The sequence below is a fragment of the Bicyclus anynana genome, chromosome 12 (genome assembly GCF_947172395.1).
Source record: "Bicyclus anynana chromosome 12, ilBicAnyn1.1, whole genome shotgun sequence".
Classification (NCBI taxonomy): domain Eukaryota; kingdom Metazoa; phylum Arthropoda; class Insecta; order Lepidoptera; family Nymphalidae; genus Bicyclus; species Bicyclus anynana.
The window spans coordinates 13,982,535-13,999,760 of NC_069094.1; the positions used below are offsets into that span (position 1 = coordinate 13,982,535).

The 17,226-nt window shown below is 34.6% G+C and overlaps 1 protein-coding gene across 3 annotated transcripts in view; it reads right to left on the reverse strand.

The window, feature by feature from the left end:
- Positions 1-11,463: 11,463 nt before the first annotated feature.
- LOC112050625 (tyrosine kinase receptor Cad96Ca) overlaps positions 11,464-17,226 on the reverse strand; it is a 99,678-nt gene continuing 93,915 nt past the window's right edge. For all 3 annotated transcript variants that reach the window (XM_052884597.1, XM_024088928.2, XM_024088927.2), the window contains 3 exons: positions 17,084-17,223; positions 15,204-15,345; positions 11,464-14,493 (listed from right to left, as the gene is read on the reverse strand). In XM_052884597.1, the coding sequence (XP_052740557.1) occupies positions 14,269-14,493; positions 15,204-15,345; positions 17,084-17,223 (507 nt within the window). In that variant the 3' untranslated portion in view covers positions 11,464-14,268. The remainder of the gene's footprint in view (positions 14,494-15,203; positions 15,346-17,083; positions 17,224-17,226) is intronic.

Here is a 17,226-nt window from a genome sequence, read left to right on the forward strand (position 1 = left end):
GTTAACTATACTTTTGTAATGTTTAATATCCTTATTACACATAAATAAAATTAAATACAATGTGTACTGGTTTGAACGATATTTTTTTTACCTCCATCTATCCCAGGTTTGTTTGTGTGCGGATGCGGTGATTTATTTTAATTCTTAAAAAAAATAAAGTCTGACATGACTTCACACACGCAAAAAATTAAGAAAAATCCAAGATATGCAGGTTTCCTCACGATGTTATTCCTTCACCATTTGAGACAGGTGATATTTAATTTCTTACATTTAACTGAAAAGTTGGAGGTGCATACCCCGGAACAGATTTGAACCTACGCCGTTCAAAGGCAGAGATCATATACATTGCTAACTAATTATAAGTGGAAGCTAATAACTTTAGCAACAGTTCGCAGAACATACAAAGATCACGCTTTACAAAGTGCCGCCCTGTGTCTGACCTGAGACATGGGTGTTAAGCTTAACGTGCCTGTAATTACAACGGAGCGTGCAGTGGCGTGCACAAGGTGTAGGCCAAGGGTATGCATTTACATAAGGCATTACATACAACCTATCTACATACCTGATCTCTAACTGTGGCTCTCATAAAAAGACTCAAGGCACGCCACTGTGAGCATGCCCTTTAGTTCAGAACACAGCAAAGGTGCAGGGTGGCAAAAGAAGCATGACGGTAGTAGTTACCCGGAAAATATCTGTCAGAAAAAGCTCTTCTACTAAACAATTCTGTGTTTGTAAGAAACAATACAGCATTGTGAGGTGATTATCAATGATTATTGAATATGAACCTTTGCTACAAACATGATCTGTATAATAAGCTGACGCTATAGATTTAAGCCTGCAAACCCATCATCATCATCATTAAAAGCCAATGGACATCCACTGATGGATTCTCCAAGACCAGCGTGGATTTAAAAAAAAAAACGGTCCCGAGCCGTCAGCATGATACCTATATAATATTTGGCTCTAATAGTTTCCTAAAGTTAAGGTTGCCTGGAAGATATTGCTATGAAGCGACAAGGCCGCCTTTTTGTATTTTACTTTTTTTTTCTCTCTCTTATCTGTTCGTTATGTAGGTAGTTCATTCCCTTGTTTTGTGGTATACAAATATCATCATCATCATCATCATCTCCTTACCCTTACTCCACTTAAGTGGGGTCGGAAAAATATGTCAATCTTTATCATTCGTCTCTATTACTCGTCAACTCATCATCCACTCTTTTTACACACATGTCCTCTTTCACACAATCCAACCATCTCTTCTTTGGCCTTCCTCTCCTCTTATGTCCTTCCACTTGCACATTCAACATTTTTCTAGTAACATGACTTATGGTGGACAAATATATAGTGTATAAATAAATGATATCACCCTGAATCGTCCATACAATTGTGTTGATAAGGGATCAAATTACAAAAACCGAAATAACGAAACCAAAAGCAAAGTATGAAATAAAACGTTTAAAATTTTTCCACCGTGAAATTATGATAGATCACGTAATAAATTGGTTATGACGTATTTTTTGGCACCTACATTTATAGGATTAAATGCTATTCTATTTTTACTTTTTTTTCACCCTTTAGGAGAAGGTATAAAAATCACTTGGCATATTATGTTTTTTTTTTTTAAATTCCTTTTCAAAAAGTCTTCATAAGTAAACAACAGCGATCACTGTGTCATCATCATCAAATTTCTGACCTCTGTATTTTGAAATAAATAATCAGACGACTTAAGTTAGGGAAAATGGAAAATATTTTATTTTTATCAATTTATTGCAACATTTTACTAGATACCCTTAATAATTTGTTAACTTTTTTTTAATGGAAATCTTTCAGCTAAAACAAAATCACAAAGGCCATAACAGGTTGTTTTAATTCGATCTTACAGTCAGGGTTAAATTTGCTTCCGGTTGAAACTCTCCCTTAATTCACATTTCAGCGCGTATCTTTGATCTTTTGGTACCGGAAGTGGGCTCCTTTAAATTCCGACCGCGAAGGTTACACTAAAAGCGATATCTGTGTCAGATTTATGAAATTTCCTTGAAATTATAATTTTGCGTGTCGCGGTTTTATAATGAGCCTAGTGAAATAGAGGTACTGTTACACATGCTCTAAAATAGCATGCTAAAAACGTGCTATTAAGTATGCTCCATACGGGCATGCTTATCATCAGTTTAAATTTGCTAGCAATAAGCATACTATTTTTAATTAGTATGCTCCTGAATGAGCACGCTCAAAGCAAACTTGCTAATTTGTATCTATCGCATACCTGTTTAGTCGCGCTTAAGGCACGCCCCCTTCCACCCGAGCAGCAAGTAGCATGCTCAAAAATCGCACGATTGTTGATTCTTGAGCAAGCTCGAAATAAGCATGCTCATTATTAGGAATGTTGCGATATACATGCTAATAAGTAGCAACTGCTCAATAGTAGCATGCTTTCGTGCCTGAAATGAGCATGTGTAACAGTAGCGACCAATGAACTGTTGGTTTCATAGAAATAATATATTGAGCACTCTGTAATTTAATATTCAAGTGTTTTTTTCTTTCAAATAAATATGCTACCTTTTGATTAAATTAAAATATAAATAAAACACAATTACATCAGGAGCTTTGCTGTTTTATTTACGTTCAAACGAAAACAGAGAGCTTTAAAATTGTCTAAGTGCTTCTGAAACAAGTTAAGTTAATTCATTAAAAAAGACAAAATGAAAAGCGAAATAGCGGATATTAAATTAAGTCGAAAGTTATTTACGAGTAGTTGATTCTATATCCTTAATTATTAAAATACGTTACAACCATTACAGAGCCAGGCTTTCCTCCTTATAGGAGAGAGGATATGGAGCTTCTACCCACCATGCTACTCCAATGCTGGTTGGCAGGATACAGAATCGCCAATCGTTTACAGCTCTTTACTTCGTGCACCGTCTATTGTCACTTCAGCTTCATAATTATGTTGGAGACTTTTCTCAAAATATAGAATAAATAGAATAAAATCAATATTTAAGGGTGCATCCATACAACAGACAGGTAAAAATGAATGTCAATCCATCTGCCCCGCGCCTGCACTGGGGCAGTGTCAAGTCCGGTAGAGTGCCCCGCGCAGGCTGCGAAGGTATCGCTTTCCCGCGCTGGGGTTGTGTCATTTCCGGTATGTGCGTCATTCATCTCGTCGCCAAGACGTATTCAATATAAATATGTTACCGTTAAATTGTAAAACACGTTAGTTTATAATATCACTCGTGATATTATAATCTACCGTCATATTGTCAACTGAAAATACTGATGGCAATTTAACATGTTAATTTTCGGTATATTATAATCAATCGGAAGTGAAAACGTTAAATTGCAATTTTAAAACGTCAACTGTCCGAACTTGCCCCAGACCGTTCTGTGTCCATAGAGTTAGGAATAAAATTATGAATTATTACAATCTAACGGTGACATATATAAGACCCTCAAGAGGTGTCATCGTTGTTTCAACAGATGTCCAGCAGTGGTCTATTGGTTAAGACATCGAAGATTCCTACGATATAAAACACTTTAATCTTTTTAGTACGAAAAGGTTCAAATGAAGAATTCGTTGAGAAACTTCTTAATACTTATAATAAGTGCCTAAGTAATTCAAGACATTTTCGCGTAAATTTTATTATTATAATGGAATATACCGTTCGTTTCGTTGTAATCTAATATGGAGCAGAGCGGGGTATATTATCACGCAAGTCTGGCGATTAATTGAACGTTGTCAAAAGACCAAGTCATAGGCGGGTTACTATTTTATGCAGTGATGGATTTAGGTGTAGGTAAGGTTTTAGTATTTATTTGTATTATCGTTTATCTTTTTCTATGTACTTATAATAAATCTGTAGAGAGGTCAACTCTGTACATGAAACATATGTCCAAAATAACTATCAGGGGGTGATTAGTGATCGACGCTGATGCCAAAAAAGCAATCAGTAAAATTTTTGTCTGTCTGTAAGTTCGTTATAGAAACAAAATCTACTCGACTCGATTTTAACGAAACTTGGTACAACTATTCTTCAGGCAAGGTTATAGTATATTTTTTATCACAGTACGATCAATAGGAGCAAAGTAGTGAAGGGAAATGTTGGGAAAACGGAAGAAGAAACTCTATTTTTACAGCGATAAGGACTACTGTAAGGGTTCCATTAAAGAGGTCTAAGGGCGGACGAAGTCGTGGGCGTCTGCTAGTTTATAATAAATTTTATAAAACAGGGCTAATTATTTGCTTTCAAGATGCCGGGACCAATAATAAACGCAAATACTATGAATGTATTTTCATGTTATTTTCGCTAATAGATAGAGTAGATAAGAGGGAGGTTTTAGCGTTTAATTTGTCACGATTTTGTGTAAAAAAATAACATTAATTGTTAAAAGTATCGGAAAATGTTAGACTGCCTAGAAGCTTCCTTCGGAAAGCTTTTTAGGAATAGTATGCTAATTGAAGAAATTAGTTCTGTTCTTTTTGCCACTATGTTTTTTATTTTTCTAGTCTTGGTATGCATTTACTCAGTACTTTATTATTTTTTTCTCTCAAATGGAAATTTAGGAGTTAGGTCATTTCCACGAGAGGCACGAATAAATTGTATAGACACGTGAGATTTTAGCACAGAGCATTTTAGCGCAATCCTGGAACATGACGATTGAGCCAAATCTAGGGACTACATGATAGCAATACATCTTATTATATAAATGCGAAAGGTCACGAGTCTAGTCACGAGTCGAGTTTAGTCACGAGATCTCGAAAATCGCTTGTTGCACAAAAATGAAATTTGGCAGAGAGGTAGTCTATAATTAGTAAGAACGGATTATGAAACGAAAGTCCTTCATTTTTAATGCTACAAACTTGAAATATGGCAGAGAGGTGGTTTATAGTTGGTAGACGTCCGTTACAAAACAATTTTGCGGCAGGGCCGGATTAAGGAGGTTTGTAAGCTCTCGCAAGTTCCGCTAGTCTCTCATAACTCACACCACACTACCAAACACACTGTCATCAATAAGCCCTTCGCACCCGGTATGTTCGGCTCAAAGGCGCCTAATGGTCATAAAACACTGTGACCCTCTTATTTTACCCATCATTAAATACAAAGTGATCAAATATCAGAAATTTTCCAATGTGATCAACACATTGGAATATTTTTGATATTGGAAAGTCCGAAAAAAAATATTATTTTAAAAACAAAATACCCGACCGCTTAAGCGTAAAGAGAAAAACAAGTATCACAAAATGTATATAAAATTCTTACTAAATACTCTATGGTTCCGCGGTGACAAACATCCTTTGCCCATAGATATTTTTTATTGTAGGTATGTATGTATGTAGGTATGTTACGCGAATACTCGAAGACGCCTTTACTGAATTAAATAAAAACCGGTGTCGCGTTAATTTAAGCCGTTTCTGAAAGAACTACATGAAAGAACAATATCTGAAAAACCTAAATCCTTATGATATTCTTACATGCATGAATTAATCGGGCTAGCAGCACTTTCTAACTGATCAGCAGGTATAATATAATATTATGTTATATTTCGCTTTTTAGTTTAGTCGGTACGTTTTATGTTTTTGTAGTTGGTTGAATTTATTTAATATAACTTTTTTGTTTTTATGATAGTTTGTTTTTTCTGATTTGTTAGTTTTTTCAAGATCAAACCTAACCAAACCAAACCAAGAAGATCAAATTCTTTAAAATACATATATCTAAATACAGACAATATCATTACTGACTTGTGTTGTGTTATATGTTTTTTTTTAACATTTTCTGTTAAAACAGTAATATATAGACGATATGATATATTTTTATAATGGTATTTTTACGACCTTTGATTTCATATCCGTATTGTTAGGGTAAGAAAAAAGAACAATCCAACACCACACCTTTTTGTTATTTACGGATTCAATTTTGAAAATTTAGATAGCCTATGTAACTTCCACAGTTCTGACGAGGTTTGGGATGTAGGGCGTGCCTAAGAAATAGATATCCATACATGCTCGGAAACATTACCCTCCTTCTGTAGCTACTATAAATACTTTTTAATATCGTTGAAAAATTTAACATCCTGCATTTTTACTTTAATTTAATATAATTTAATAACACACGCTCTTTAATATAAAAATTCCTGTTCGTTCGTTTGAGAATTGAAGCGGAACATTTTGGTTCTGTTAATATTAAACGAACGTATTTTTAAAATGCAACATAATAATCGCATAGACGAAAAAAAACTCCCTCACTAAACATTAACCCTAAGAACCCTTAATTTCTTTTTAAATTTTTGTACCACTTTGTAGACGTACTAATTAATATACGATACCCATGCCAAAACTCAGCTTTCTAGTTTTAACTGGTGGTTATCTTAACTAACTTTATCTAATTATTTACATAAACACATAAACTAAATTATTTAACTTATTAGATAAAGTAATTAACAACGGAATTTTATGCAAAAACCGTTCGATATTTGCATAAATCGTAATCTAATGTCATTATAATGATTTTGTGAGATAGCAGTGGATCGCAGTCAAAAATTACCTTGTCAATGAATAAATGCATCCAAATAATGAACAATTAATAAAAAGCCACTGATTAAAGAATGATCCAGAATGAGTCTTTACAAGGAGGGTGGTCAAGCCGGTGAAACCCATTAAAAAAAACAAGTGTCACGCGTCGCCTTGATTTCCGCATATACAAACTTTTTTCATAATTTGTGTTTAAAAAAAAACACAAACAACAATTATGTAAATTAAAATAATAATCAATATCAATCAATAAATACTACGTACGTTCGGAACCATAATAAAAAATACTCTATCATATTTCTTTAGTTTTTATAAACAGGCTTTAAAATATTTAAAAACATAAGACGCCTTTTTTAACCGACTTTCAAAAAGGAGGAGGTTCTACGTTCGACTGTATGTTTGTTTTTTTTTTTTTTTTCTTGAATAATATTGCAAATTACTGATGCCAAGCTTTTGAATTTTTGACGTTAGTTTTTGATTTTTTTTACTTGGAACGGCTACGACGATGTCGTGTTCCGTATTATTCTTTAATCTGTGTGAAAAGCATTCAAATAAAGTAGTCTACGTTTCGAGATTAAAAACAGTAATGGAATTAGCACTCAAATAATGGATAAAACTCTCACCTCATTTCGTGAGTGCGCAGTTTTATACGAACTAGCACAATATCTGCCCATTTCGCGTTTTTTACGCAGTTTTAAGCCATCGTAAAGTCGTTTATGTTGGTAATATCAATCTCCACTTTATATTTTTCCTTTGTTCGAGAGGCTTTCCGGTAATTTTCGCCTGTTTTTATTATTTTTAATCTACATAAATTGTCAGCGGAAAAATCTGGTTTTTACACTGCAATTTCTTGAAAATATTAGTGGTTTAATTTTTTCACACATTCTAATAGACATCCCGGCCAAAACATGTCCCTTTATACTAAACTAGTGGACGCCCGCTACTCATATAACACACTGACACATACACTTATACACAAACACACTTTTCACACACACACACACACACTTACACACAGACTTTCGCCTTTGTAATGTCGGTTTTTTTTTCATTTTTTTTTTATTCTTTACAAGTTAGCCCTTGACTACAATCACACCTGACGGTAAGTGACGGGAGGATGAAAATCCACACCCCTTTCGGTTTCTACACGACATCGTACCGGAACGCTAAATCGCTTGGCGGTACGTCTTTGTCGGTAGGGTGGTAACTAGCCACGGCCAAAGCCTCCCACCAGCCAGACCTGGACCAATTAAGAAAACCTCTATCGGCCCAGCCGGGGATCGAACCCAGGACCTCCGTCTTGTAAATCCACCGCGCATACCACTGCGCCACGGAGGCCGTCAAGTGTGATAAAAGTTGGTTTTTATTAAAATATACTTCATGAACGTAGAATTTTTAAAGGAAAATACAATACACAAACTTTGTAAAAAGCCTTCGGTATCGCCCGGGTTAAAATAGCTTCAACTGGACAGACTAAGCCGACATACAATAGATAAATGCCGAGCTTTGTAGCTGCTGAGCAAACTACAAGTATCTGAAAGATAATACATTCTACATAGACGTTTAGTCACGAATACGGCGTTTTGGTGTATCAAAAATCTCTTAAACATATAACACAATGAATTGGTCTAGCTAAAACTAAAAATGGCTGCGCCCGCGTGGTTCCCGTTCCCGTAGGAATACAGGGATAATATATAGCATATAACCATCCTCGATTAATGGGTTATCTAACGCAGAAAGCTTTTTCAAATCGGACCAGTAGTTCCTGAGATTAGCGGATCAAACAAACAAAGTCTTCAGCTTTATAATAATTATATATATTAGATATAGAGGAGAAAAATCATTTTAGTTATTTTCTTCGGGTATAGCCAAAGTCCAAGTTAATTTATTTCAATTAGGCTAAGTTTCCACGCACTTTTGAAAAGTCATGTCTTATGCTTACGAGGATTCCGAATAAAATAAAATACCGGTTAACACCCGTTGCACCCTTCTATTCGAACTACAACCACAGCCTCAACCCAATAGACAATCTCCGCTTTACTACGACTCCATTTCCGGCAAACTATTACAGTAATATTCTCAATGCAATAGATAGAAAGTTTTACTAGGACTTCATATCCGAAAAAATAATCTATTTACATTCCCTTGATAAATTTGTACCCATGTAGGTTCATATTAGATTACATAAGTCGAAGCCGGAATAGCAATTCACGGCAAACTTATTATATTACGACTATGAGTTGAAGTGATCTTTACAAAAAGAAAACGCTTAGCTAAGTGTTTTGTTTTTTATATAGGTACCTAGTAGGTATTGTATCTAACCACAGTTTGTTTGTGTGTTGATAATTTTATATACTTGCTGCAGGGCTACTTCCTCAAAAGCTACTGATAGGAAAGAAAATAGAGAAAATATTTTTTTAAATTTATTAAAGTCTCTTATTAATTCCCCATACCTTCCACCACTGAATCGTCGAATTTTTTTGTTTACTTAGCATGCATGAACAAACAAAATGATTTTTAAATGCATATTTTTAAGGAAAGTTTATAATTTCAGACGGTTTTGTTTTCCGTAGAAAAAATATTGTACACTAGGGATTAATAAATCAAACACAAAATACGGAAACACTTTGTGTCAAATTGTTTACATATATGTTGTATGAATTTACGTAGACAGCATATGATCGAATAAATTATTTCTCATAGAACATTGTGGCATTTTTTAATATCATAGCCAAAAGTATTCCTTGCTATAATACCGTTATGATTTATTTACCAAGTGAAGGAGAAAACAGTCGTCAAAACCTTCACAATTCTCTCATCGTATAACAATTTAATGTTTACATTAACTTTTGAACGTGAATAATAGCCGCGTCTACATGTGACTTAACAAGCTATTCATACACGCGATGAAATATAAACAAAGACCTGAATAATAGTTTAAATTACATTGTGCCTATTTTGTTAAATAATAATTAATTAGACGATAATAACATTGGAAAATTTTCCTTCGGTTTTCGACTAGGTAATTAAATCTGCCTGCCTAAAGTTATGAATTGTGAATTTTTTAGGACGTACTTGGTATCAGTTTCACTCTATTTTTTTTTTAGATTAATAATTTAGTGATTGTTCTCGCTCGCTTGTGATATTTTTGGCTTTAATCAATGTTAAGAAGACTATTGAAAGTATGGCTAATGAAAGTAGATACTGAAATTAACCTACAAATTAAAAAAAAAATCAGAAGGCATTCCCAAAATTATAATGCAAATATTGAAATATATTCAGAGCGATTTCAGTCTACTTTCGTTAGCAAATTCTAGTTATCAAATTAAGTCTAAATTTGAAGTTATTTCAATTATGCTTCACATTACGGCTGCCGTATATAAATTCCGTGAGTTGGATATGGACCCGGCTACATGAAATAAAATACAACACACGCGCTGCAAATTAATTAAAAATTTTACGAGATGTAGTGTTTGCTCCAAGATTTGTGCGCGTTTAGACTTCATATTCGAAAATTCAATTAACGAATTTCCTTCGCTGTTAATTTAATTAATGAAACTGCTATAACGTCGCAAAATCTTGTATAAAATTTTCCAATTTTTTAATTTTCAAACTTGTCACCAGAGAGTTGAAAATTGATTTTCTGGTTAGCTAGTTCGGCCACAGATAATATGGTCTAGGGTTTAAGTTCCACGTTAGACCAAAAAAAAAAACAAAATACATTTTTACTTACGACATAAAAATATTCTAACTAGCAGCGTGGAGTTGTAAAGTTGGCGGAATTTATGCAACCGCGTGTTATAAAACGCAAAGCAAATCTGTCTTTTTGCGTCTGATCTTTTTCCGATCGTATCGGCCTGTCTGTTATCTCATCGGACTATAAAAGTATATTTTTGTAAAAAGATTAGTGGACTATTTACTATAAGTAGGTATATAAAACATGCGAAAATATTAATAAAAGGGGGTAGATTAGGGGCTGAAAGTTGACATTGATTTTCACACGGACATGTCATAGACGTCTGCTAGTATTTAAATAAGCAATTCTTGGGTGACGTATGAGTTTATACAGTATTGATTTTCCTACCTTTTTGTATTTTTATAGGGGACAGATTGTTATAGTCTTTGACAGAGACTGTTCATTTGTTCAAGCCACGATAGATAACCACCCAGATATTCCAGTAAACCTAACATTGTGTTAGTAACATGCAAATATTTCATTATTGAATTCAACTTTAACAACTATGTAAATACCATTCCGAAACTTCCATTAATCAATTCATAGACTACGTTCGTAAACACATTGTTTGAATACTTAGTCCTGATATTTTCATACGTATGAATTCCATATTTCTCTTTGTGTTATAACATGTTTCAATATATCAAAATCTACATATAAATGAAATTGAAGTGTATGTCTGAGATTTCAAAAGAACTCTGTTTTCTTGTCTAACATGTTTCAAACAATACATCAAAATCTACATAATAGTATAAATACATTGAATTATTGAATTAATTTATGAATTGCAAAATAAATAAAAATTTAAAGTACTTCCCAAAATATTTTTCTTTTTTTTTAGAGAGTTTAACTACATTGCTAATGTTTTTCTTGTAAAAAAAACATTAGCAATGTAGTTAAACTCCACAATTGCATTTTTGATCTAGTGAACTAGATCAAAAATGCAATTGTGGATTTTGTATGAAAATTGTGTCTGGCCGCAATTTAACTACCTACCAACCTACTTGCAATAACGGATAAGGGTATGAAAAAATTAAAAAATAAAATATAAAAGACTTTTTTATTTTTTCATTTATATATATCACTGGAGGTACTACTATCTAACCTAAATACCTACCTGAATTACATCGTTTTACGAAGAGAAATTGGAGTACTGTATAAGTCGTCATAAACATAAACGATAAAAAATTAAAAGAGTATATTTATTTACGAATAATTTTATTAAAAATGTTACAATAAATCTTATTTCTATTCGTAATTTAAACTTGCTAAAACTAATTATTACTGTACATTGGAATGATGCCAAGATTTACGACTGCATATTCGTGTAGAATGCCACGGTCAAAGAAATTAAGTCTATTTTTTTGGTGTGATAAATTATATACAAAAATGTGCAAATGAATTAACTATTATTTTATTATAAAATTATTATCAATTAAGCGAAAATGTCATAAATTTACAAAAATGGTCTATAAGTAGATAACATGAGACTTGAATAATAAAAAATATTCTTAAATAATATAAGTTAAGCAAAACATCGAAATGGGTGTAGTTTTTCATCCTACGTCTAACAAGTTAGCCCGCTTCTATCTTATATTGCATCGTCACTTACCATTAGGTGAGATTGTAGTCAAAGACTAACTTTTAAAGTACAAAAAAAACTGTATTATACTTTTTTTAAAAATCGGTTGTCTGTAAAGTCGGTTTACTGACGATAGTTGAACGTGACAACGTCATAAGAAAATACTGATGGAAAGGTTGCATTTATCAAAAGAAAATGTTCGTTTTTCTAAAACAATGAATATAGACCATAATAATCTTCATAGACCAGAATATACTTTATTTCTTGTAAAAAAGTTGGCAAACCTAGAGTTAGGGAACGACGCATGACGTCATCTTTTTTTGAGTTTGCAGCTCCATCGAATTATAAGACGTTGTCACGTCAAAATGTTTTTGTACCAATTCCCACAAATGAGGATTTTATTAATTTAAAGGTCATGGTTTTGATTCAAGTCCACTCACTCTAATAACAGTCTGAAGAGTAATAAAAAAAAATGAAAAACAGCAAGTAATAACTCACACGCCAATTTTCAGTTTTCTAGCGAAATTTTAAATAAAAAGATGAAAAACGACACCATTCTGTTTATCGCCAACAGCTGTCTGCTTTTAGCATTCTCTGTATTTATATAAAAAAATATTTATTCAAAAAGACTGACCTTGATATATATTAAAAATTTAACTAGTAGAGGTCACACTTTCAAACTAATTCCTAACCCAGACGGCATAAAGACCTAAAAGTTTTCCAATATCACAGAAAAAAGGTCCAAAGCTGCTTGACCGATGTAATAACGATATTAAATCGGCCGATACTTCAACTGTTTAATTTCCGATACACCGAAATATTTTCCCTCAATAGCTTGAATAATATTGACATAAAACGAATCCATTAAAATTACGTAGTAAAATATTTTATTCATCAAACATTGAAAGTAGGTACTTAGCGTTAGCTTATATATTATTAAGTATAATGTGAAAGCCTTGGGTTTGATTCCCAGCTGCGTTAGGTTATGAATTATTAATTTCTAAGAAAAACATCAGGTGTTGTTCGTTGGTGGTTTGACAACTGTTTGTAAAATGGTTTTTATTATAATAGATAATGATTTCGTATTAATTAAAAAGCTTCTTTGCACTCCTTTCTCTTATATAAGCTACTGTTACACATGCTCATTTCAAGCACGAAAGCATGCTTCTATTGAGCAGTTGCTACTTATTGAGTATGCTAGTCGATCAGCATTGCTATTCTATTTTCTCTTCACCTTCATCCCTCCTTGTCTAACAAGATACTATAGACAGAGAGCGATAGATACAAATTAGCATGTGTAATTGGAATGTTTGCTTTGAGTATGCAGGAGCATACTTAAAAATAGCATGCTTATTGCTAGCAAATGTAAACTGATGATAAGCATGCTCGTATGGAGCATACTTAATAGCACGTTTTTAGCATGCTATTTCAGAGCATGTGTAACAGTACCTTTAGTCTTTTTAACAGTGGAATAGCTAATAACTTAATAAGACTATTATTATCACTCACTATAAAAAAAAACTTACATTAAGTGACATGACTGGAATTCAACAACTACCCTATTTTCCAGATTGTTTTTTCTACGCACTTGCAACTGTGGAAACTTGTGGAATCAAATTCCACAACTTTCCACACAACAATGCATTTAACCCTATAGTAGGGGAGCCCGGGATGCTAAATTTGCAGTTACTCGAGCGTCATGGGGACCAATTGCATTTGGTAGTTTAAATAATAGGAAGAATAAATGGTTATTACTTTTATAGCGGTGGAAAAAAAACTACAGGCTTACTAAAATTGCCAGAAAATTTTAGCCATTAATTAGGAGGTCTTTCAAAATAAGTAAAAAATTAATCGCGCTCGTAACTCGAGAACTAAAATATAAGGGTTTTAATATGTAACTATGAAACCTTCCCATTCCATTACATTACGCTCAAATCATCAGATTTTCTAAAAGTGCAGTTTTTAGCTATCAACTCATCTACCCTGTCATCTGATGTGCTGGTTGAGTATTTCTGAATTTAGTTTTTTTGGTCGCCCTAAACGTATCCACCAACTAGCGCACGCCCGCGACTTCGTCCGTGTGGAATTCAGTTTTTCACAAATGCCGCGGGAAAAGTAGCGTATGTGTTAATCTAGAGTAAAATCGATTTCCATTCCAAATTTCAGCTAAATCGCTTCAGTAGCCGCAGTGTAAAAGAGGAACAAACATACTTACACACTTACACACAAACTTTCGCATTTATAATAATCGTAGAATATTAGTAGGATAGGATAGTATAGGATATTAAGGTATCATACTTGGTGGAGGTAATCAACAACGTGCAACGATAGTCTCTTACGTTTATCTGCCGCGCTCGAGTAACTGCAAAAATCCACTCTTTGGCTCCCCTACTACTATGTAACTGTCACTGTCAAGCGATACTACTATAACTTTTCACCATCCAAATGTTGCACATTATAGTACGAGTGATCGGGGAACCGTTCGAGTTCGATGTAATCCATTTCAGTGCACAGCAGTCGCTCCAGCATGCCGACGATCTCTGTGAAGTCGGGCCGTGCGGTGGGTTCCGCCTCCCAGCAGTAGTACATGATGTTGTATAGCTCGCGCCGACAGTGTTCTGGTTTCTCCAGACGATGGCCTTCACGAACCTAAAACAATAGAGTTCTTAATAGCAAGCATTCTCTCGATTGTGCCGTGATAGCCCAGTGGATATGCTGGCTCCGCTTGCAGGTGGAGGTTCAACTTTTCAGTAGTGTGCATTTTAAGAAATTAAATGTCACGTGTCTGATGGACGTTGGACTATTGTCGTATCCACTCCAAATACATTATTTCCCGACTAGTTCGAGGGGAATTTGAATATTGGTTATAATTAAAATAAATGGCAAATATTCTTATAAAAAAAAAATATAGAAGAAACTAATGATTGTCTCCACGAATGTGGAACCCGACTGCGAGAAGGGTTATGTTTTTTGCGTGTATCTTGTATGTATGTACGTAATATTCTTTATTACCATATATCTTCCAAACCGCTGAACGGATTAACGTAATTAAGATATCGTTAGATTTGTCTTGATAACCTAAGTGTTCATAGGTAGGTGAAAATAAAAAAAAACTAACACGTCGACTGTGAGACGCTATAGACTCAAGGTGAATTTTTTTCTTTTTTATTTGAAATATTGCATAATGGATAATAAATTCATGAGGATTTTAAAATGGTTCACCAGGGCCTTATCAAAAAAAACCTACAATTAGCCTCTTTACCTCTACAAAATCCGCGAGGCAGATGACTAGGTGAAAGCGTTAGGCAGTCGGATTTTTATTTTTTTTAATTATTGACTTGTTAATTAGATTAGGTCACCTTTCTCATGACATCTCCAGCGGATAGTCCAGGGTAAGGCGTAGAACCCAGGGTCACGATCTCCCAGAGAAGTACCCCAAAACTCCATATGTCAGATTTGACGCTGAATATGTCATCGTATAATGATTCTGGAGCCATCCATCTGGAATGAAAAAAAAAACATTAAGAAATTTATTTTAATTTTATGTCCTAAACTAGCTTAATGGGTATTTTTCTCATGGGTGAATAATTAAATGGTGTGTATTTCTTATTAATATTCAATTTAATTGAAATTTAGATTTGATTATTCGGTCAATTCTTAGTTTTAGTTTAATTAATTTTTCATTGAATAAAGATACTTTCTGCCCTAAACTCGGAAATCAGAAATTCCCACAAAAATAAAATATTTAATTATCTAGTAACATGATAAAATTTCCCCCGATCCTTCTATAAATAAGGGTAGTAACGGATTTTTAGGAAGCGTTTTTAATGGAAAATTGATTCAGAGGATCTGAAAATCTTGAAAATCTATCTTAAGTATACGCTCAAGATCTGAAAAGATATTTAGGACAAAATAAGCATTTAGCCTTATTAAGTTGAGAGGATTAATCACACAAAATTAATGACTGTCGGAGCTTTACGAGCTTTGTAGCGCTAAGTTCCTTGTTGAGGTCGCATTGCACCACTCTAGGTTCCACAATTTATAAATAAGTAGATTAAGGCCTCCCGCACACGGGCCACCGGCCAAAACCACGAAACGCCGCTACCGGCATATTTGTAGTTTTCATACATGACGGCCTGCCTCCATGGCGCAGTGGTATGCGCGGTGGATTTACAAAAACAAAACGGAGGTCCTGGGTTCGATCCCAGGCTAGGCAGATTGAGATTTTCTTAATTTGTCCAGGTCTGACTGGTGGAAGGCTTCGGCCGTGGCTAGTTACCACCCTACCGGCAAAGACATACCGCCAAGCGATTTAGCGTTCCGGTACGATGCCGTGTAGAAACCGAAAGGGGGTGTGGATTTTCATCCTCCTCCTAACAAGTTAGCCCGCTTCCATCTTAGACTGCATCATTACCTACCATCAGGTGAGATTGTAGTCAAGGGCTAACTTGTAAAGAATTAAAAAAAAAAACATTTTATATGTACTCGATTGACGCCACACGCTATCGTCGCTGCTCGCTTCTTGTGGCCCGGCCACTAAACGCCGACACAAAATGCCGCAACACGCCATTCGCGCGATTACGACACTGCATGTATGGGTTACAAAAGTAGCAACCACCGACCACAAGTGTCGACCACAGACCACAAGCGGCTCTCGCGAGCTTCAGCTACTTTTGTGGCCCCTTCTTGCTTCTTGTAGCGGCGTTTGTGGCTGTTGTGTGTGGCCCGAGTGCGGCGAGTTTTCCTACTACTTATTTATTTTTGTAACTTGGCAAGCGTTCTTAGTAGATAGGCTTGTTACGTCCAGCCATAACTCACAAGCTGGCATGTAAGAGTTGGCCTATAAACCTCGCACATGGTACCATCTGCACGAGGCGCAAGATCAGCATCAGCCTACATTGACTGACGTCAACCGCGGTTTGCTCTAAGGAGCTAGCGATCATCATTACTTGGTCGATCGTCGATCGGTAGTCATTTAGGTATAGGTTAGGTTAGGTTAGGTTTGGTTTTACTTATAAAATGTAATAGATTGATTGCCGATCTTGGTTATAACTTATGAATTCAGATCAATCTCCGATCGCAATTCATTATTTAGTTATAGTTAGTTATAATATAATTTTGTAATAATTATTATATTGCAAAATTTCTTATTAAATAAGTATAAAATCATACGCATTTGCATTCTCAACCCCCTGCTGCCCCAAAACGTAAGTGGCTGATAACGATGAGTAATAATTACCTAATAGGTAGACGTCCGTCACTTTTGCGCTCATAGACGTGTGTACCAGCCACGTCCCTCGCAAAGCCGAAGTCAGCCACTTTGCAAGTTCTCTCCTCAGTGATGAGTACATTGCGGGCTGCTAAGTCCCTGTGGATTATCTG